Below are 24,312 nucleotides of genomic sequence, written 5' to 3' on the forward strand. Positions count from 1 at the left end.
AAAACTCCTCATTCTCAAAGTATGCTTCTTTTCATGTAAGATCTTGAACTCAGAAAATAGGGTCGACAGCCTGTAGTGGTGGGGGAGAGGTTGTGTCTTTAGTGAACTGAAGACATCCCAGGTAGAACTGAGCAGTGGAATGCCTGCATTGTTTTGTTTAAATGGAACCAGATATCAAAACCCCAAGGAAAAATCCCTCAATGCTTGCTTCAGAAGCAGAAATGATTTCATACAATCCTGGACCTAGAGTTACAATGGACTGCAGAGGCTAGTGACTCCAGATCATTTATTTTACAGATGAAGAAATTGATACTTACAGAGATTCAATGACTAACCCCAAGTCACACAAGAAGTAAATCCCAGAGATGTGCTATAAACCCAGGCCCTCTGCTTCCCAGAGCCAATGAATGCTCTTCCTACAGTACCAACCACTCTTCCCGCAAGTACTATGAGTAATGAGAGAAAAAAAAAAAAACCAACAGAAAGAAAAACCCTAAGCATCAATCATTTTGAAGGAATTTCTGACTTGTACTTCTTTTAAGAGTGTCCTTCTATATAGATAAATTCATTTAAAATGAAAAGTATTAGAGGCTTAAAAAGTGAAAATTTATTTCAAACTTAGAAAAATACTAAAATGCATTTTGTCATTTTTTCAAAAAACCTGTAAGTAAGCTATCATAATCCAGCATCTTGCAGCTGTCATCAAAAAGGATATCTTTAATTTCCTTGTTTCCCACCTCTCCCCCTCCCCCAACACACCCCTTTTCTGTTTGAAACAGTTTGATGTTTTGGTACAGGAATTTCTTTCATGAGATTCTCTTAAGCAGGACACACCCATGCTTAGAATGAAATTAGTTACCTTGTAAAAGCTAGGTTTTGCCTCTTAGAGCCTTCGATTTTAAGAGACCAAAGAGACTGTTAGTAGGTAGGGTGATATTACTGTGCTTTAGTTTCATCTGTATTTCCATGTGAAAATAGATACAGAAATATATTAAAATAGTTTTTATTGAGATCTTTTGTTTTTACATTATGTAGCTATTCCCTTAAAACCTCTCCTTGAAGAGTTTTTTTTTTCAAAGATAAAAGAAAAAAAAAGGAAGATTAAAACATTCAGGAAAACTAATCAATACACCAAAAAAGATTCACATTAAAAGCAATGTTCTACACTTGTGACTCACCACTCCCCTCCAAAAAGTAGTGGGGGGGAGCATGTCTCCTCATATTTCTTCTTTGGGGCCAAATCTTGTTCTTCATAATTTTGCCACATTCATTCCCCCCCCCAAAAAAAATCAGTCAACAAATATTAAATTCCCACTATGCACAAGGCACAGTGATAAGCTCTTGGGTATTCAGAGACACAAATAAAATCATCCCTCCCATTTTAAAAATATACATTTTATTGATATATTTAATTTTTGTATCACTTAGATTTCCTTCTATATACTTCTCTTTCCTCAGGGTCATCGCATAAAAAAGACATTTTAAAAAGAAAAAGTGGAAGAACAAAACCATCAAAATTGATCAAATATGTAGAAAAAAAAATCTGACATTACAGGCTTCTCTGCAAATGAAAGGAGGGGGAGGTATCTTTTCTTTCTGGGGGCCAAGCTTGTTCTCTGTCATTTTGTGGCATTCATTTTTTATTATTTTGTGATTGTTTCCATTTATATTGTTATAAGCATCATATACATTGAGAAATAGAAATGTTTTTAAATGATCTTTTCTATCTTGTTGGTCATTTCTTTTGACTCAATGCACTCAAGGCATCTTTTACAACACTGGTAAGTTAGGCAGTGCTGTTTTTCAACATTATTAGTTTGTTAATGAGTTGCTGATAGTTATCCACCATTGTTGGTTGAGCCTTCATGCTTTACAATAATAAATTGGCATTTCTGAGTAATGAGGCTGACCAGAAATGTTAAATCTGATTATGTATGTTTTCACATTTGAAGGAAGTGAAGCTGCAGTGAACCATGTCTCCTGTGGGGTCATAACTAACACTAATAATGTATTTCTGTACCCCCATGTGGAGTCCTAACTTGAGTCTTTCCCCTCTGTTCCAACCATTGGACACAACTGTCTTAATACATGAAAAAGGCTGCCTTAGTTGGTTAACAATATTTTGTTATGCCTAACTAACTATAATGCCAACAAACATCCTGGATTTTGGCAAGATATTCCTGATTTTAAGATAGAATGTATGCTTTTAAAAGACTTATGAAAGAATTATCCCATACAAGAGCATGTGTCCTGATTTTTTAGATCAGAAACAGCCAGAATCTACTTGTAATTCATTTAGAAGAGAAAAAAGGATAAAGGGGTTGGGGGAAGAGGAGGATAAGAGACTTGTTTGTAATTTTATATCAAGTGGATATAGCTGTTGTCAAATACACCCTTGGCTGTCCTTTGTGGTTGACAGCATAGCTACTCTAACTTTGTAGGATACTGTTTTATTAATGATCTATTGATGCTTAGGAACATGCAAACAGATCATTATCATTCTCAATGCACCCCCCCCCAATAAAACTCTTTGTAATAAAGAGGAAACAGTTAAGCCAAACAAACCACATATCCTCCATGCTGAAAAGCCTGTAGCATTCAAACAGGTGATCCACCAACTACCTCTCTATCAAGAGATAAATATACTTAATTATTGGCCCTCAGGAATCAGGAATGGTTATTACATCAATCTGAATCCTGATGGCTTTTAATTTTGTTTTCCTTTATGTTACAGGAACAGTTTATTTTCGATTGCCTAGATAACTCAGTTCTCTCCCGTTTGGCCAGCCTGGGGCTTTCCCTGCTCTGATGGACTTGTTCTTTTGCATTGTTTCAAGCAGTGCTTTTCAAGTTCCCTTCAGGAACTCTATGTTCCTCCCTGTGTACGTTACCTTCCTTCGATTTCCCTCTTAGCTTCACTGCTCTTCCGTCATCACTGCTTATGATTGTAATGGAATAAAGCCCCTTGCAGCTGAATGGATACTATGCTTCCTAAGAAGCTTTTTGAAACATTACTTCTGTGATTTATATTTACACAGGGACTTAACTGTCAGTTCTTTCCCTTTCAGTAATTGTTGAAGTAGCTGGGTTTTCCCCCCTACAAATAAGGAAACATTCTAACAAATGAATAGACCCTTTGTTTCTGTTTCTCTGAGATGGATGAAAAATTGTCACCTCTCTTCTGATTTTGTGCATCTAAAAGGATGCTGTTCTAGATGATGAGTGTCTTTGTTCTCAAAGAAATCTCCTGTTCTCTCAAAGTGCCAGTTGATTTTATACTTGATTTTCCACTGCAGTAATAGAAAATAGCTTCTTAATTTGAGGTCCTGTCCTGGCTCACTGGATTTGACTAAAAAAAGAGTTTGAGGGAGATAGAATAAATGTAGAAGGCACATTTATTAGATCTATTGATAAGTTATGCAAGCACCCCAAAACATCTGTTTTTAAAGCAGAGTCTAGGCAAAATTGTGAAGTAGCTAATATTTATTTCTTTTGTGGTCCCTAGCTGGTCCTCTTCAGATTCCTTCTTTCTAGCAATCTTTAAGTAACTAGCCACCACCAACTGCTCGCTTATTAAAATTTGGTCTCTGGAAAGAAGCTGATTTTAACCATTAATGATTTAGAGTGAATTTAAGTTCACTGAGTCATAGATTCTGCATTTAAACCTTATCTTTAATTCTAAGAAGAAGGTTTTTGTCCCCTGTTAAGGAGTTCCTTGTCACAGTGGTAGTAGTGGTAGTGGTAGTACTAGTAGTAGTAGTAGTAGTAGAAGTAGTAGTAGTAGTCGTAATAGTCATAGTGGTGGTGGTGGTAGTAGTAGTTAGTTGTAGTAGTAGTGGTAGTAGTAGTAGTAGTAGTAGTTGAGGAAGAAGAAATGGAGGCTCTTTCTTCTTGGTCTCAGCCTGGCTCACTCTCTTCTTCACCTGCATCTATATGGCGTAGTGGTTGGCAGTGGGAGGGAGATAGCCATACTGCTACAAACTGCCTGTAACTTTTTTTATATTTTTTATTAATTTATTTTGATTTATCAATAATCACTTCCATATGCTTTTGAGTTTAAAATTTTTCTCCCCCTTCCTCCCCACCACCCTCCCCAAGATGGCGCACAATCTGATATAGGCTGTACATTTACATTCATATTAAACATATTTTCACATTAGTGATGTTGTAAGTAGAAATTAAAACCAATAGGAGGAACCATCAGAAAGAGGAAACAAAACTCAACAGAAGAGAAAAAAAATAACAATTCAGCTTCCATAGTTCTTTTTTTGGGTGTGGATAGCATTTTCCATCACAAGGCTTCTGGAGAAGTCTTAGATCCTTGTATTGCCAGGAAGGGTTAAGTTTATCAATATTAGTCATCACAGAACATGGCTGTTCTTGTGTACAATGTTCTCTTGGTTCTGCTCACATCCCTCAGCATCAGACCATACAAGTCTTTCCAGGTTTTTCTGAAGTCAGCCTGTTCATCATTTCTTATAGCACAATAGTATTCCATCACATTCATATACCACAACTTGCTCAGCCATTCCCCAATTGATGGGCATCCTCTCAATTTCCAATTCTTTGCCACCACAAAAAGAGCTGCTATGAATATTTTTGTACATGTAGGTCCTTTTCCCATTTGGGTGATCTCTTTGGGATATAGCCCTAGAAGTGCTATTGCTGGGTCAAAGGGTATGCACATTTTTATAGCCCTTTGGGCATAGTTCCAAATTGCTCTCCAAAATGGTTGGATTATTTCACAAATCCACCAATAATGCATTAGTGTTCCAATTTTCCCACATCTCCAGCATTTATCATGTTCCTGTTTTGTCATGTTGGCCATTCTGATAGGTGCTATGTGGTACCTCAGAGTTGTTTTGATTTGCATTTCTCTAATCAATAGTGATTTAGAGCATTTTTTCATATGACTATAGATGGCTTTAATTTCTTCATCTGAGAACTGTCTGTTCATATCCTTTGACCACTTGTCAATTGGGGAATGGCTTGTATTCTTATAAATTTGACTTAATTCTCTATATATTTTAGAAATGAGGCCCTTATCAGAGAGACTGGTTGTAAAAATTCTTTCCCAATTTTCTACCTTCCTTCTAATCTTAGTTGCATCGGCTTTGTTTGTGCAAAAACTTTTCAATTTAATGTAATCAAAATTATCTACTTTGCTTTTTGTAATGTTCTCTATCTCCTGTTTGGTCATGAATTCTTCTGTTCTCCATAGATCTGACAGGTAAACTATTCCTTGCTCTCTCAGTTTGCTTATAGTATCATCCTTTATATCTAAATCATGTACCCATTTTGACTTTATTTTGGTGTATGGTGTGAGATTTTGGTCTATGCCTAGTTTCTGCCATACTCTTTTTCAGTTTTCCCAGCAGTTTTTTTCAAAGAGTGGGTTCTTATCCCAGAAGCTGGGGTCTTTGGGTTTATCAAATAGTATATTACGATAGTTGTTGACTACTGTGTCTTGCATACTTAACCTATTCCACTGATCCACCACTCTATTTCTTAGCCAGTACCAAGCAGTTTTGATGATTGCTGCTTTATAATACAATTTAAGATCTGGAATGGCTAGGCCACCTTCCCCTGCATTTCTTTTCATTAGTTCTCTTGATATTCTGGACCTTTTATTCTTCCAAATGAATCTTGTTATTTATAACTCTATAAAATAATTTTTTGGTAGTTTGATTGGTATGGCACTGAATAAGTAAATTAGCTTAGGTAGAATTGTCATTTTTATTATATTAGCTTGGCCTACCCATGAGCAACTGATGTTTTTCCAATTATTTAGATCTGATTTTATTTGCGTGAGAAGTGTTTGTAATTGTGTTCATAGAGTTCCTGGGTTTGTTTCAGGAGGTAGACTCCTAAATATTTTATAATGTCTACGGTAAGTTTAAATGGAATTTCTCTTTATATCTCTTGCTGTTGGGCTTTGTTGGTAATATATAGAAATGCCTATGATTTATGTGGGTTTATTTTATATCCTGCAACTTTGCTAAAGTTGTTTATTATTTCAAGTAGTTTTTTACTTGATTCTCTGGGATTCTCTAAGTATAACATCATGTCATCTGCAAAGAGTGATAGCTTTGTTTCTTCTTTGCCTATTCTAATGCCTTCAATGTCTTTTTCTTCTCTTATTGCTAAAGCTAACATTTCCAGCATGATGTTGAATAACAGTGGTGATAATGGACATGCTTGTTTCACCCCCAATCTTATTGGAAATGCTTCTAGCTTGTCTCCATTACATATTATGTTTGCTGAAGGTTTTAGATAGATGCTATTTATTATTTTAAGGAAGACTCCATTTATACCTATGCTCTCTAGTGTTTTTAATAGGAATGGGTGTTGTATTTTGTCAAAAGCTTTTTCTGCATCTATTGAGATGATCATGTGGTTTCTGTTAGTTTTGGTGTTGATATAGTGGATTATGCTGATAACACTGTAACTTTTAAGCCACCCATAGTGTGCTTCCTATGTAAACAAATCATCCAAAATAACCATTTGTCTTAATCATGAAACATTTAATAACAGAAGATGAAGAGGTAATAATCACAACTTAATAGTTCCCACATAAATCTGGGTTGTTTTCCCATCAATGCACATGGTGTTTGTGGAGGAGAGTGGGAACAAACATACAGTAATCTATCTGTGAGCCATATGATTAGGGAAAGTCATAGGCCCAAGGCACAGCACAACCCTCTGCTGTAGACCTTGATGTCCTTTGCCTCAATAGGGAATAGTCTACTTTATATAGTCTTTCTTCTTTGGGGCCTCTACATTCTTGTCTTTGGGAAAGCTTCTTCTTTTCTACTCTTGGACTATGGAAGTGATGTTAAACTCTTAGTAAATGACAGCCTTAAGCATGGGATCTACTGAGCTTCTCAGGTATACTGCCTTGGTTGGGCACCGAGGAAAAATTAAACTCTCTCATTGAAAAGCAATTCTGTTAACCTTGAGACCTTCAAAGCTATTTATGCCCACATCTCTGGGCTTGGAGAAATAGTCATAGAGGGGAGTAAAGGACAACATAAGCCATAAAACATCGGCTCTCTTTCAAAATGTAGGTAGTGCCAGAGAGCAAGGCAGCCTTTCCCCAGTCAGCTTTTCTAATAGAGAATTCTGCTTTTCCTAATTAGTTCCTAGCATCCAAGCTTTCCTCCAATCAGATCAGATCCTTGCATCAATTTGCAAAGCCTGACTGCCTCTAGTCAGGAAGTCTCAGATGTGCTGTACATCCATCAGCTTCTCAGCTGTGTTGGCTTCTATCACCTTTTATGTTCTATCTTACATTTCACAGTCTAGCTTCTACTCTGGCTTTTCATGCCTCAAATCCAAACATCCTCATGTGTAATAACCCACCCCTCTGTCACCTTGAGAAATCCCAAATGCACATTTTTGTCAGGTCACAGAAATAGTTAATATACTATTATTCCACAATCCTGAAACAGTTCTTTGATTTAGTGTTTCTTAGCAGTAAAATTCCATTTCCTAAATAAGAGCTGGGATAAAAGGCATCGCAGCCAACAGTCAGTACTTTTGCCTCAAAAAGGTGCTGCTTTCACTCAGAATTGTCTTTCCTTAAGCTATTTTTCTCTGTTTCTCATATGAATATAATTTTTCTGACCCTTTCAGTAAATAAAATGTTCATGTAGGAAAGAGGGAGTACTTTACAATACTATATGTAATACTGCCATATCAGTCAAACACTGCCAAGATTTTTCTTTTAGCCTTTTTGTGCTGCTCATGTTCTGTCATCCTAGACTTTAGAAAGTAATGTTTTTTTTAAGTAATTGTTTATAAGTATCCTCAAATTATCAAAGATATTTCAGTGCTTTCTGACTTTGTTTTCATGGTCATTGTTTACTAGGGACATTTTTAGAATCATAAACAGAATATAATTCATTCTGCCCTGGTGGTCCAAGAGGAATTTGAAAATGCTTCCTGTCCTATGATTAGAGGTTTAGAACAATAGAAACATTTATAAAAAGATTCTTTGATGACCTTTTCCATGCAGCTTTAGCCATAATTCTGGTGGAAAAGGAACTTTTAATTGAGTAGAAATGAGTGACTCTACCCTTTGAGTTAAAATATATGTCAGTTCATTGATTTAATGGGTTTTGCTTTCACTAATTCAAACTAATTGTGGGGAGAGTCAATCAGAAAACATTTATTAAATGCCTATGTGCAAAGCTCTGTGTCAGGTGCTTATCATACAAATGCAAAAGTGAGACAGTCCCAGCCTATCTACTTACATTTTAAAATGTCTGTATTGTTGATTTTTTTTAAAGATAGAGCTTTATTACTTTAAAGCACATATAGCAGCAAAAGCTAATTGAATTACTCAATAAAGCTGAAGATATGTGAATGTCCAGCTTTAGTGACTCAGAAATTTTTCTATTTAGCACCTTAATTCTTTGCTGATTGTGGCATTGAAGTATTTTACAGATATTTGTAGGAGAAGATCTTGGTGGGGGTGGGGTGGGAGGAGGGGAGGAGTTTGTGTGTGTCATTTCATCTAAGTTCTCATTTCTATAGGAATTTAATGTTTCTCATAGGTTGTCATTTATCTTTTGCTTCAACACTTCTAGTAAAAAGAAGGCAACCTCTTACTGTCATTCACCATAAAGTTTTCCTTATGAATAGAACTCCCTTTGAAGCCACATAGATCAAGAATATCCCTTCTTCGACCTGATAGGCCTCCAAATATCTGAAAACATTGACCTTCCCTAAACTACCACCACTATCTTTTCTTCCTCAGGCTCCAAATCCCCAGAACAACCCAGCCTTTTGTCATAGGATATGTCTTCACATAGACCCTCTTCCGAGCATACTAGAGTTTATCAGTTAGCACAATGCAGCGTTCCAGATGTAGTCTGAACAGTGCAACTACTTGCCCTTGGTGTAGACACTACACTCTTCTAATGAAATATGAAGGCTGCTCTAGATAACAAAGTTTTTAACTGTAAAGGAAGCATCAGTAGGCTCTGTGTTTAGTTCAGGTTTATTATTTTTAAAAACCATAAATGAAATCTTAGACTAAATTTAAAAGTGAAAAAACATCCACAAAGTTATTTGCTCATATTACCTACTGTGTATATAAATGCTGTCTTATGCATGGAGGAGAAGTGAAGTGATTCTTGAGAAAGCCAGGGGGTGACGATGAGGAGGGATGGAGAGTAGTCTAGTCTGGGAATGGGGGATAGCCAGTAAAAAGGCATAGAGTTAGCACAGAGTACATGAAAGACAGTAAATCATAGGAAGCCTTGAAATATATTAAAGGACCTTGAAAAAGAGGAAGGATTTTTGTAATTTCTTTCCCACCTAATGCTTAGTACTGTATATTGCACATTAGTTAGGTGGATAGAGTGCCAGGCCTGGAGTCAGGAAGACTCATCTCCCTGAATTCAAATCCAGCCTCATACACTTACTAGCTGTGTGACCCTGGGCAAGTAACTTAACCCTGTTTCCCTCAGTTTCCTCATCTGTAAAATGAGCTAGAGGAGGAAATGGCAAATCACTCCAGTATCTTTGCCAAGAAGACCCTCAAATGGGGTCATGAAGAGACACATATGACTGAAATGACTGAACAACAACAGTTCCAAATAGGAGACCAACAGAAGTGGAGGCTTAAAGATGGGACAATGAGGCTGGCATTTTGCAGTCATGGTAAGGAGACTGATTTGTCTAGAGAGTATTATTTTTGCTAGAGAGTAGTGGGAACACAGTGTTGCACAGGTAGTCAGAAGCCATACTATGGAGATCCTTGAATGCCAAGTCAAATAATTATCAAATTATTGGGTATTTTTTATTGTTGTAACTCTTCTATAAAATGTATTCATAATATAGGAAAAAAAAGATGATTTGCCACAAGATCCATTTAAATAGCAAGTGCCCCTTGTAAAATGATTCAGGAAATTGGACAGTTATAAGTAACCTGTTAATCATCTGGTGGCCTGTACTTTCTGGCTTTTAGTTCATCAGCTTGTCAGTTGGTTATAGAGATTTCAAATTCTGAAGTCATAGAAACAATTTTTTTTTAATTTGTGGGACATGATAAAGTTGTTTTTTTTTTAAATATAGATTCATAGAAGGGACCCTAGTGGCCATCTAGTCTACCCCTCCCCCTTCCATTTAACAGATGAGAAAATTAAGCCTTGGAGAAGTTAAAGTGAATTGCTGGAGTGCTCTCTGACACTTAGGAGTGGCAGAATTTGAGTTCAAACTTAGATCATATGCCACATTCTTGGCATTACTTACCCTTTTTGAAAATAGGGTTTGTGACTTAGTAAATCTTGGTGCTCTTAGCATGTGGCATAATGCTTTGATCAATAAAGATGAAGGCATTTGATAAACAATTGTTGGCTGAATGGCTGTTCCTTTTCTGGTATGGTTCTTTCTTATAAATATAACATCAGTAAACACAATGCTACAAACTTAAAGATAAGAGGATACTTTGAATATAAAAAATCATAGTGTCATAGATTTAGAACTGGAAAGGACCTCAGAAGCCAATCTTCTCATTTTACAGATGAGGAAATTGAGGCCCAGAAGGGTTAAGTGACTTGCTATAAAGCCATATAGGTAGTATGAATGAATGAATGAATGAATGAATACATTTTAAAAAATATTATGCACTTATTTTATGCAAAGCACTGTGCCACCAGAGATGCTAGGAGATCGAAAGATAATTCTTGCTGTAGAGAAAAGCTCACTATCTAATAGGAGGGAACTATACATTTAGGGCCAGTCAAAAGGAAAGGCCCAGTGGTTATTAGGACGCTGTAGCAAAGCAAAAGGTAAACACATCTTCTTTAGTGTTACTGTCACTGCTAAAATCATATCTGGAGAGCCATTTGACAGTGTCTAGGACTTTGGTTATGAGATATTACTTTCCAATTGTTCAATAGGTATGACTACTAAGGAGGTAGGGGCTATAGCGCCTTCAGAGACAGTCACTGTATCTCATCTCCACAATGGTCATTTCCCTGAATGATGGCTATGAAGACTAAGCTGGATGCAGAGCCTATCATCTGCTGTTACTATTGTTTTGGGGACTCAGCTGAAGTTTTTGGTGATGGGAGCTGACATTGCAAACCCCTTCTTTAGGGATTGCTCTCCTGGATGACGACTGCAGGGGCCTTATTGGAAATAGAATAGATGGTGTGAAGGGCACAGCCTCTGACTCCCAATCCAACTTCCTTTTCTTTGTACCTACCATTTGACCTCTTCTCCTTGGGGCAAACATAAGCCATGCCCCTAAAGCTTAATCTCTTGGAAAGGAAAAAAAAATGCAGATAAAAAAGGCATACACTGAAAAATAATATCAGTTATACTTTGTGCTCAGGTATCATATAAATGAGAATTAGGAATAAAGTACAACTTATATTCCAAGCAATGCCATAGTAAACTCATGAATACTCCAAATAGGAAGAAAATGAGGAGTTTCACAAAGACACGAAAATCTGCACCACTACCACCCCCTTTTAAAATGCCTCCTGAGAACACAAGGAGGCTTTTCCAGTCTCTTTGCTTTCCTTTGTCTCTGCCTGCTTGCTTTGTAGATTGTTCTAGAGGTAGACCCAGTACACTGAGAATTGTGGAACAGATGGAATGGGGGAAATTATTAAGTGCTGTCTACATCAAGCACTATTGGGCATTGGGACTACAAATAATCTCTGCTTTTGAAAAGATCACATTCCAACTGAAGGAAACACCATATATAGGAGAGTTCAGCCACACTCCAAATTGAAAGCTCTGGTGGTCCTTGGGGGCAATGGCAGATGGCAATTCCTGGGGCATCTGGGGGCTACAATGGCAGAGAAGTCCTCTATCATATTAGATACGATGTAAAGGTGGCTTTCTGCTCATTGAAATAGTGTGAGCAGCCCCTCCTTTTCTCAATTCCCCCTTCTACCAGCATCATGAAGAGCAGTAAGATGAAATGAGGCTGATAAGATATATTGAAGTGAGTTTGGGAAGGGCTTTAAATATTAACACTGTTCTGTACTAAGTACATCTTAAGTTGGGCTTGTCTATCTTATATTTGTCAAGAAGCATTATGGGTAGACCAAAAATACAGGATAATGGGGACAGTAGAACATGACTATAGAAATCCACAGATATTATCAATTAAAAACTTCAAAGGAGCCTTAGTTAAGTAATTTTCATTTTAATTCTTTTTCATGCCTTTAGGATAGGTGCTAATACTAGAAGTATCTTTGATTTTTTTTTTCCCCCAACTAGGGCGGCCTGTAAAAATTAACTCTACTAGTGGAATTTGAAACAGGTCTATAACTAGGAAATGATTCCCAGGAAGTTACAGGAGACATAGAGTTTATGAAATTTGCCCACGGTAGCGGTAGAATTTGAACCCAGCCTTTTTGACTGCAAGCCCACTACCCTGGGCTACCTCAGATCCTAATAGTGTTAGGTTATTTCACCAAAGTAAGACTAAGGGGAAAGAATGAATTACCTTGAGTGGCCATCTTCTTGGTCTCTCCTAAGCTCTTAATCATGGTATATAAATTTATATTATATTTATTTGTATGTCTCATTCCCACCAGTAGATGGTAAGCTTCTTGAGAACAGCAGTTCTGTTCTACTTATCATTATGTCACCAGTGTGCTTAGTAAGTATTTATTTAGTCAATGTTTGATGAATTGTTGAATTCCAGGGTGGTCTGGTTGACTCAAAAAGTGGAAAATTAGCTGCAGTATTATGGAGCATCTGTTGTTGTTATTAAAATCAGCATATAGTGTCTTAATTCTATGTTTCTGGGAAATGCACAGTAGGGATTTGTGAGTCTCCGTGACTGAAGTCAGAGTGAATGGGGTGGGATTTGAAGTTGAGCTGAGGTAGTAATGCCAGATAAGGGAGAAAAAATGGGAACAGTGGGAATATGAGAGAGAGAGAGAGGGAGGGAGGATTAGATGAGGCTGGGTGGTATAGTTAATAGAGTAGATGGACATAGAATCAGAATCGGAATGACTTGGGTTCAAATTTGGCCTTAAACACTTACTAGCTGTGTGACCCTGAGCAAGTCACTTATCTTTAGTTTGCTTCAGTTTCTTCAACTGTAAAATGGGGATAATATTAACACTTACTTTCCAAGGTTGTTGTTAGGATCAAATGAGATAATATTTCTAAAGTGCTCAGCACAGTTCCTGGCACATTGCAGTCAATAAATACTTATTTTCCTTCCAAGTGGAGAAGAGAGGTAGAAGACAAAAGCATTATAGTCACTGGGTTGAGGGCAGGGCCAAAGAGATTGAGAGAAAAAAGATGAGTAGTCAGATCAGAAATCTAAGTGGAAGGTACATTATATGGGTATAATGATCATGGAGAGAGAGAGAGCAAGGGAGGTGAGGGTTAGATAGATTAGGAGTGGATAGAACAACAGACAATTGAGAGGGTCAGTCAAGGGAAGAGGGACCAGGTGAAATGCAGAGCAAACAGTGACTAAGAGAGGATAAGAAGTGGCTATAGGTGGGGTGGGACATAAATATGATGCTCTGATCATAGCTTGTGACTGGCATGATAGAGTTGGGACCTGGGTCTTCTAATCCCTTAGTTTATTTCTATTTTTATTGTATTCTGATGCAATATTTTGGATTGTAGGTTATTCTCTAGGGAGTTGAAAGGAAAGGGGAGATGGTTAGATATTCTTTCATGAGTAAGATACTAAATATAATTTTTACACACACTGTGGAATTGGAGTATACCCAAAAGTGTTTTGGTTTTATCTTGATTTCCTGAAAGTAAAAAGTCTAAAGAAAGATAAGGAATGAACGTCATACTGTAAGGAAGCATGTGACAAGATGTGTGATTATCAAAACAGTTTATCAGTATCAGTTGTGTGTGGTAGAAGGAAGGAGGCAATGAAAAACAGTCCGTGGTAAAGAAATGCACCAGGCCAGAACTTGAAAATTCAAAGGTATTTAGGGCAAGCAGAAGGAATGTATATGCAACATAGGTGATTCAGTGTTCAACACAATATTGTCTCTTCTTTTAAATTCAGGAAGTATTTATTGAAAACTTACTGTGTACTTGGCACTGAGCAAATATTTCATAGGTTGTAGCTAGTAATATAAATATAGACTTTAGAATATAAAGAGTAAAATGAGTGTATAGGGTTGGGAAATGGCTAACACAGTGACATTCCCTAGCTTGCAAATACTCTTTCATAGGAATGACTTGCTTAGCACTACGTTAGGGTGAGGGTAAGAAATGGTCTTTCTGCCAATATAGTCTTCCATGTTTTCTTGCTGCTGGTAGGCTGTTGCATCTGGTAGTGGTGGTATGAGGAGTAGTTAATTCTCTTCTAGGAGGGGAATTGCAAGGATGAGAGAAAGAACAAAAAGTGTTAAGAGCCACATTCCTGGCATCCAGAGTTCTGAATTAGAAACAGTACTTGAGAGTTGTGAGGAACCTTCTGATCATCTGCTTCAAATCCCTACTTAACAACTGAGAAAACTGTGGCCCAGAGAAGTGAAAGGATTTAGAATGCATTTTTCAGTAGAGACATGCTACACTGTGGATTAAGTTGATTTTAGGGCTTGGACTGGAACTAATAATTGTAATTATTTTGGGACTGGGACTAGTGATTCTATTCTATTTTTTAAATAATTTTAAAATAATTTCATAATTGTATTTATATGGGAAAATGTTCTGGGGTCCAAACAACCAACAAAAAAGAAACTTTTGAAATATAATAATCTGCTTCTAATTTGGAAACTTCCTATACTTTAGTATCATTTGTTCTTAAGCCTTTTGATGAAGAATTAGAGAACAAAACAAAGTGGACTGAGAAGCATGAAAACAGACAAATAAACCAAGCCAGTGTTTTTTATCCTTGAACAAGCCAATATGTAAAATGGGACCTGTGAGTGAGAAATGTTTTAATCACTTGAGCCACCTTAGTTAAATATTTAGTTCTTCTGAAGTCACAACCAGGGTCCAAAATGTCATGCTCTGATTTTATAAAAGCAATAAAATGCTTCAGAAAGTACAGATATTCAGCTTGGGGCTGTATCTGATAAATTGTTATGATAATCACACATCTTGTCATGTACTTCCTTACAGTATGACGGTCATTCCTTATCTTTCTTTAGACCTTTCACTTTCAGGAAATCAAGATAAGACCAAAACACTTTTGTGTATACTCCAATTCCATAGTGTGTGTACAAATTATATTTAGTATCTTATTCATGGAGGGATATCTAACCATCTCCCCTTTCCTTTCAACTTCCTAGAGAATAACCTACAACCCAAAATATTGCATCAGAAAATACTTGCATATGATAAAAATAGAAATAAACTAAGGGACTAGAAGACCCAGGTCCCAACCGTACCATGCCAGTTACAAGCTATGATCAGAGCATTAGAGAATTTTAACAAGGCTATTGTTGTGAAGCTCTATGTGAAGATTTATATTCAATTCAGTTTAACAAATATTAAATGCCTACTACATGTCAAATACTGTGCTAGGTGCTGGGAATACAAAGACAAAAATGAAACAATCCTTGCCTTGAAAGAGCACATACCTAAATTAATGTGCTTATTCAATGTCATACCAATCAAATTACCAAAGAATTATTTTATTTTGCTAGAAATAAATAACAAAATTTATCTGGAAGAACAAAAGGTCAAAAATACTAAGGGAATCAATGAAAAAAAATGTGAAGAAAGGCAGCCTAGTCATATCTGATTTCAGACTACATTACAAAGCAGTAACCATCAAAACAAATCTAGTACTGGCTGAGAAATAGAGTAGTGAATCAGTGGAATAGGTTAATTGCATGGTACACAATAATAAATGACCATAGTAGTCTAATGCTTGATAAACCCAGTGATCCAAGCTTTTGGGATAAGAACTCACTATTTGACAAAAATTGCTGGGAAAACTGGAAAGCAGTCTGGCAGAAGCTAGGTATGACCAACATTTCACACTGTATACCAAGATAAGGTCAAAATGAGTACATGATTTAGACATAAAGGGTGATATCATAAGAAATTAGGGGAGCATGGAAAATTTTACTTGTCAGATCTATGGATTATGTAAGAATTTATCAACAAACAAGAGATGGAGAAGATCACAGGAAGTAAAATGTATACTTTTGATTACATTAAATAAAATTTTTTTGCACAAACAAAACCAATACAGCCAGCATTAGAAGGAAATCAGGAAACTAGGAGGGGGAGGATTTACAGCAAATTTCTCTGATAAAGGCCTCATTTCTCAAATATATAGGGAACTAGGTCAAATTTATAAAAATAAGACATCTCTCAAATGATAAATGGTCAAAGGATGTGAATAAGCAGTTTTCAGAAAAAGAAATCAAAGTTATCGGTAGTCATATGAAAAAATTCTCTAAATCACTGTTGATTACAGAAATGTAAATTTAAACAACTCTGAGGTACCACCTCACATTTATCACATTGGCTAACATAATAGAAAAGGAAAATGACAAATGCTAGAAGAATGTGGAAGAATTGGGACACTAATATACTGTTGGTGTAATTGTGAACTGGTCCAACTATTCTGGAGAACAATTTGGAACTCTACCCAAAGGGCTACAAAACTGCATACTCTTTGACTTACCAATGTCACTACTAGGCTTTTTATCCCAGAGAAATCAAAGAAAAAGGAAAGGACCATTATATACAAAAATATTCATAATAGCTCTTTTTGTGGTGGCAAAGAATTAGAAATTGAGGGGATGCCCATCATTTGGGGACTGGCTGAATAAGTTGTGGTATATGATTGTGATAGAATACTATTGCTCTCTAAGAAATGATGAGCAGGATGGTTTCAGAAAAAAAAAACAGGGACGAATTATATGAACTGATGGAAAGTGAAGTGAAGAGAACCAGGAGAACATTATACATAGTAACAGCAATATTGTAATGATGATCAACTGTGAAAGATTTAGCTCCTCTGATCTATAAAATGATCTGAGACAATTCCAAAGGACTCATGATGGCAACTGCTGAACATCTCCAGAGAGAGAAGTGTTAGAGTCTAAGTGCAGATTGAAGGATATTTTTTTCCTATTATGTTTCTTGCTTTTTTTTTTTGGCAACATAGCTAATATGGAAATGTTTTGCATGATTTCACATGTATAATCGATATTGCATGCCTTTTCAATGGTTAGGGGAGTGACTGGAGGGAGGAAGAGAATTTGGATCTCAAAAATGAAAAAGCGTGAAAGCTAAAAATAAATAATAAATTTAATTTAAAAAAAAGAAAACTTATTTTCAACTGGAGCTATTCCATATAGTCAGATCAGTAAATACAAAGTTTTTATATACACATATACACATATGAATCATAATATAAAGTAATTTAGTATATTGGGGAGAGTACTAAAAATTGGTGGGGGCCCATACATCCTTTTTTATCTTATTGACTCTTGCCTATGTCCTCCTGTAAAGGATCTTCATAGTAGATCCACCTGATATGGTGGGGGAGTTCTTCCATTGTATGCCATATAGGCACCAGTGTAACATTTGGGATTTCTTTTTCTCTTGCTACATGGCCAGCCCATCTCCTTCACTCATCATACACTTCTTTGATGGTATACAGTAGAAAGAGCAGGGGTCCTGGAGTCAGTGGATCAGTCAATCAATCAACAAGTATTATTAAGCACCTACCATGTATTGGGTACTATGCTAGGTACTGGGAATACAAGTGTAAAGAATGAAGCAATCCCTATTATCAATAAGCTTGCATTTTGATGGAGGAGACAGAATTCATATAAAATATATATGAGTTCTAATCTTGTCTCTGACACCCTCAACACCTTTGTTACCTTTTGCAAGTCACTTAACTACCCTAGTCATCAGTTTCCACATTTGTAAAATAAGGAAGTTTTACATATATAGCTTTTGAGATTCCTTACGGATCTATATCTATGATCCATTGATGTTACTTGGATTCATTCATTATAATATCCTGAAGTCATTTTGCACTCTATAAAAGTTATAATACAAACAATATCTTTAAAAAGAGTAAATAAAAACTTAGTATCCTCTCTCCCTCTCCCTTTCCTTCTGCCTCTGCCTCTCTTTGCCTTTGGTTAACATGATATCTCATTCCCATTTAACTTGTTATTTTGGTGTCCTGACTGAATACAGGGGGATTATATGGTTAGATTAATTGATGCTTCCTGGGGCTTAGGGATTGTAGAGGCAGAGATAGATTCTTCTGGGGGATGATGATGGTGTCTTTGATAATAAGGCACCTTACGGCTTTTTCAGTTTTTCTAGCAAAGCAGATACATTATTGAGAAAGTTTTCAAGTAGATAGTATGCTTGGACAGACTCCTCTGTAACCTGGGCTATTCACACATGAGAATGGGATCCTCATAGGGGAGAAAATTGTTAAATAGGTGGGGCTTTATGCTATTTTTCACTTTTTTTCTTTCATTCTTTTTATTTTATTCAAGTCTTCTTGTATAAAATGACTAATATAGAAGTGTTTTTACATGATTGCACATGTAGAATCTATATCTAATTGCTTACCGTCTTAGGGAGAGAGGAGAGGCAGGAGGGATAGGATTTGTAGCTCAAAACTATTAAAAAAAAAGTTTAAAATTGTTTTAACATGTAATTGGGGGAAAATAAATATATTAAATAAAAAAGTAAGTGGGACTTTGATCATTGAGGAACTGAAGTGAGGTCCAAAAAAGGAGAATTTGTGTTTTGATTTAAAAACTAGAGCTTAAATTAAGAGCATATCTGCAGTAGAACAGCTTTATTTCTCTGCTATTAATGAGGCAGCTTGAGTTAAATTTATGTGTAATACTGATAGTTATTAGAAACATAGACTTTCTGGAATAGTGCCTCTAGTTTCAGGTGAAGGAAGCCTTAGTTGTCAATTTTTTGCATCAGTCATCCCTGGGTCAATGATTGCATTCATGTATGGTGGTGTGATGGGGCTGGGTTTTCTCTTCACTGAAGCTCATTTGTCTGCATTAGCTTCTAAAGTTAAGACATCCTTGTGTTTTTCCCCCTAAACAGGGAGAATCACGCATCCTCAGAGTGAAAGTTGTTTCTGGAATTGATCTTGCAAAGAAAGACATCTTTGGAGCAAGGTATGTACCATTTTTAATCATTCGTAAAGCAAAGAAAACCAAAGTCAAGTGAAGAGGCAAGGGGGTGGGAGTGGGGGGTGGGGAAGGCATATTGTCCCTTTACTTGTAAAGTGGTTCTAAAGAATCCCACAGTTTGCAGCTTCAGCCTTTAGCAGTGTTTGTGAGTGTTTGGCACTCTGGCTTTTTTGGGGAGGAGGGGGAGAATGCCAAAAGGAACATGGCTGCTGTACATATTGTTTCTTATAAATGTGAGAATGTTGCCATTATGAAAAAAAAGCATTATGTTTGATGTTAGAAGTATTTGAAGTTAGTTGAAGAGTGAAATTTATTTGGAAATGTTATTATTTTAGTTTATTTTGCTAGAAGTTTTCCTAAAAGAATTTTGAAGGAGGAGAAGGGCGTGTAGCTTGTAATGTTCATCTGCTTCTCATTTAATAGATCTGCATAATTAGTATATATCTTTTCATCTAGTGTATTAAATGAACTAAATTAATGTTAGAAAAAGTTTGAATCTGATTTGCATTAGATTTCTAACCAGATTTTATAGGACACAGAATTTTGCCTTTTTAAAAGCTTTGAGGAAACCTTAGGGATGATCCATTTCAGAGGAAAATATTTTAGGTGAAGAGATAAAGAAGTTAATCTAATTTAACCAGCAAGATTATATTTACTCACTCAAGTTACTGTAGAAGGCCTTGAATGTCCAGGAAAAGTTTTGATTTGACTTAATAGAGGAAATGGGGGTCCGTTAAAGTTTCTTGAATGAAAAGCCTTTGACATTGTGTTAAATGAAACATTGACAGATTAATCTTCCTGAAATATTGATTTTATTGCATTTTTTCCTCTTTTATTTTCCTTGGTTACCTCATTTGCTCCCATGGCTCTATGATTTCTAAATCTATACATAGAGCTATAGTCTTCCCTTTGCACTATAGACCTGAAGCTCTATTTATTGTAGCTACTGGACATGCCACATCCCCAGCATTCTACACACTGCTGCCAAAGTAATTTTCTTTAACTACAGATCTGACCATTTAACTCCCCTACTCATTCAGCTGTCTGTTGAGCATGGGACCTGGTGTCAAGAATACCTGACTTCAGGGGCAGATAGGTGGCGCAGTGGATAGAGCACCAGCCCTGAAGTCAGGAGGACCTGAGTTCAAATGCGGCTTCAGACCAAACACTTGACACTTACTAGCTGTGTGACCCTGGGCAAGTCATTTAACCCCAATTGCCTTTAAAAAAAAAAAAACCTGACTACAAAACCTGCCTCAGACACTTAGAAGTTATGTGTTTCTGGGCAAATTGTTTATGCTACGTTTGCTTCAGATTCCTTATCTGTAGAATGGGGATAATCATAGCACCTACTTCCCAGGGTTGTTGTGAGGGTAAAATGAGATAATATTTTGAAAGTGCTTTGCAAACCTTAAAACTCTAGGCTAGCTATTTTCATCATCATCACCTTCATCATCATTATCATCATCATCATCATCATCATTATCATCCAAGAAAAATAAAACTCCTCTGGCTTTCAAAGCCCTCTGCAACCTGTTCCCAACTGATCACTCCAGCTTCATTTCATATTACTCCTCTTTCTGTACTCTGTGACTGGCCAGTCTTTACTCCCTAATATAGTTATGTATAAATGTGTATGTGTAAGTGTATTTTCAATAGCTGGTGATATCAATTCATTTTTGCTTTTCAGAGTGAGGAAGGATGACCTGAGTTACAGAAGTCTAAAAAGCAAAACCATATCCTTGTATATAGAATAAGAAGGGGTCATAGAAACTTTAGAGACCAAACATAAAAAGCATTACAGTAATTCAAGATTTGTTGGCTCTACCACACAACATGTCAATTAGTCTCTACAAAAAAAAAAGAAGGAAACTATAGGACTTGGCAACTGATTGAATATAGAGGATGAGAGAGGGTGAGTGAGGAGGTGGTTGAAGGCAGCACATAGGTTTTATTGACCAGAATTTTTTTTTGTTTTTCTTGGGTTTTTTTTTTTGTTTTGTTGTGTTTTGTTTTGTTTTGGTAAGGCAGCTGGGATTAAGTGACTTGCCCAGGAGCACATAGGTTTTAACTGGAAAGTTGGTGATACCTTCAACAATAATAGGGAAGTCAGCAAGAGAAGGAGGATTTTGGAAGGAGCAGTAACAAGTTAAGCATTTTTGACATGTTGAGTTGAAGATATCTATGATATGTCCAGTATGAAATGGCCAACAGGCAGTTGGAGATCTGAGAATGGAGGTTTGGAGAAAGGCTTAATCTGGACAAATAAATCTGAGAATCATCTGCATAATGGTAATAGTTGAAACCATGGGAGCTGATGAATTCAAGTGAAATAGTACAGAGGGAGAAGAGGGAATAGTATATAGCAATAATATAATAAAATAGTACACTGTCATCCATAGATGAAAAATATTAAACATCCCACAGCCAATCAGAAATTCCTGGATCTGTAGTTTCCACATTCTGCAGAAGAGGATACTGAGGTTCATAAAGACAAAGCATCATAGAAGAACTAAAAGTTAGAATAGCCTAGTGCAGGGGTGGGGAACCTGTTGCCTCAAGGCCACATGTAGCCCTCTAGGTCCTCAAGTATGGTCTTTGACTGAATCCAAACTTCACAGAACAAATCCCCTTAATAAAAGGATTTGTTCTGTAAAACTTGTACTCAGTCAAAAGGCCGCACCCAAGGACCTAGGAGGGTCACATGTGGCCTTGAGGCAGCAGGTTCCCCAACCCTTGCGTAGTGCAGCTTGTGTTTGTGAGAGAGAAAAAAGTTTATCTATCAAAGCATAAATATAGATTATAAGAGCTTACAATGAATAACTAAATATAAGAGAGCATTTGATCATAATTAAGAAGATTGCTTCCCCCCACTTTGAAACCTATTTCTAACTGGGACAATAAATTATTTATAACATAAAGACATATGTTTGGCTTTTTCCTTGGTCAAGCCATTCGGTTAGCATATGGTAGCATATGCCATGGTTGTAGACTCAATCCTGCCCTGCATGGGCCATAGCTTTTGGGAGGCATCATGGTACAGTGAAAAATGTGTTGAATTTGGAATGTGAAGACTTGACTGGGTTTGAATATCTTTGACTTTGTACCTATGTAATATTGGGTAAGATACTTAGTATCTCTAAGTTTTAGTTTCCTCATTTATAAAATTAAGAAATTGGAGTAGATAGATGGCCTCTGAGGTCCCTTTGTTTTCTTCACCCGATATGATGATATAATTCCTTTTTTCTAAAAAGAAACTAATAGGATGAATTTATCTCAAAGATTGAACTTTCTGTGATTTCATGTTAATAGGAAGAATTTTTTGTGAAAAAAGCCTAAATGATTAAATTGTGTGTTGTCTGTCCTACTCTGTTATACATTCTTGTTTGATTAAGTTTAACCCCTGATTCCATCCTACTAGGCATCATCATTCCACTGTTGGCAGCTACACCAAGTATAGGGATTGGGGAAGAGATATCAGAGAAAGGGAGTTCTCTTCTATAAGACTTTCTTTTGTTTTGTTTTGTTTTGTTGTTGTTGTTGTTGTTCAGTCACTTCAGTCATGTTCAGCCCTTCATGACCCCATTTGGGGTTTTCTTGGCAAAGACGCTGGAGTGGTTTGCCATTTCCTTCTCCATTGGATCATGTGGAGCCATTTTCCTCATTCTGTTGCTGATTGTAGTAACTAAAATGGCATCACACATTTAAACACACAAAGTAGGCATGAATAATGGACACATTTAATTTGATTTTTTATTCTAAGTTTTCAAAGTTAGGCAAAAGTAAGACCTCATTAGATCTTGGGCTTCTAGAAAAGACATCCTGTTTTTGTTTTCTTTACATCATGCTAGGATTTTATTCATCCATTATTTATGAAGCATCTATAAGAGCCACCCACTTACCCCCTTCCTCGTTAAAAGATTATACCTCATTTTGCTGTGGGGAGAAGATGGATGGCACTTTTCCCCTCCCTGTAAGTATACATCTCTGATTTTGCAATGGAAACCTGAAGTAAATTGGATTCTTTTGGCACAGGTATATTGTGTGGTTAGCTATAATGCAACATTTTTTGGTGAGGGCATAGACCTGTGATTCCATTAAGTATAGAGGATTCCCTATATAGAATCTCCCTCCATTGATGCTGATTGACAACTCTGGCATATTGAGTGAATCTTGGTGATTCTTCCATGATCACAAAGCCAGTATGTTGAAGAGGCAGAACTTGAACCCAGATCTTTCTGATTGTGAGACCAGTTCTCTATCAATTACATTATGTCCTGTCTCAATGGAATATATCTGTCCCATAAAATGAAAGATATCTGTTAAATATAGAAAAATGGATAAATTACCCTACATAGCTGTGGAATGTTTCCATATGTACACTACACACAGTGACATGTGCAGATTCATTCAGAGAAATTAATTTGCCTTTACTCATGCCTGGCCCCATCTTCTCTTGGTTTGATTCATGTTGAGAATCATTGAAACCTTTGACGGAAAAGTGGGAACAAGGCAGGTAAGTAGGAATTGGGACACACATTCACTGTTGGTGGAGTGAATAACTCTGGACAACAATTTGGAATTATGCCCAAAGGGCAATCAAACTGTGTATACCCTTTGATCCAGTAATACCACAATTAGGTCTGTATCCCAAAGAAATCATAAAAAAGGGAAAGGGACCTACCTGTACAAAAATATTTATAGCAGCACTTTTTGTGGTGGCAAAGAATGGGAAATTGAGGGGATGCCCATCAGTTGGGGAATGGCTGAACAAGTTGTGGTATATGAAATGTAATGGAATTCTATTGTGCTGTAGGACAGACAGGAGGAGCATATAGAAATTCAAGATTAGGACCATGGAGTCTTGTGAAAGTTAGCTTTGAGACTTGGCTGTAGGGTAAGTGGAGAAAGGTTCAGTGCTTTGATGATCATCCTATTATAGACAATTTGATACCGAGTTGCTGTATTATATATGGACATATAGTCTTAAAGTGTTAAATCTGGGCGTTGGATCACAAGAAGAGGGATGGGAAGCTGGGAGTGGGACAGAAAGGTACTCAATAGGTATGGGAGGGACTGGACCCAGGATGTGTTGTGAAATGGTGTCATAAACCAGGCAGGTAGGCTGGCAGTAAGTTTATAGGTATTCAAGGAGATAAAGTTAGTGCCTTTGACTTGCCCATCAGAAATCATGTGAACA

General features: G+C 36.7%; 1 protein-coding gene across 3 annotated transcripts in view; it reads left to right on the forward strand.

Annotated features, from left to right (window-relative positions):
- The window catches only part of NEDD4L (neural precursor cell expressed, developmentally down-regulated 4-like, E3 ubiquitin protein ligase), a 452,792-nt gene that overhangs the window by 121,567 nt on the left and 306,913 nt on the right, over nucleotides 1-24,312 (forward strand). For all 3 annotated transcript variants that reach the window (XM_027868834.1, XM_027868835.1, XM_027868837.1), the window contains exon 2: nucleotides 19,024-19,097. In XM_027868834.1, coding sequence (XP_027724635.1) covers nucleotides 19,024-19,097 — 74 coding nt within the window. The remainder of the gene's footprint in view (nucleotides 1-19,023; nucleotides 19,098-24,312) is intronic.

The sequence above is a fragment of the Vombatus ursinus genome, unplaced genomic scaffold (genome assembly GCF_900497805.2).
Source record: "Vombatus ursinus unplaced genomic scaffold, bare-nosed wombat genome assembly UNPS02014791.1, whole genome shotgun sequence".
In the NCBI taxonomy this organism is placed as follows: Eukaryota; Metazoa; Chordata; class Mammalia; order Diprotodontia; family Vombatidae; genus Vombatus; species Vombatus ursinus.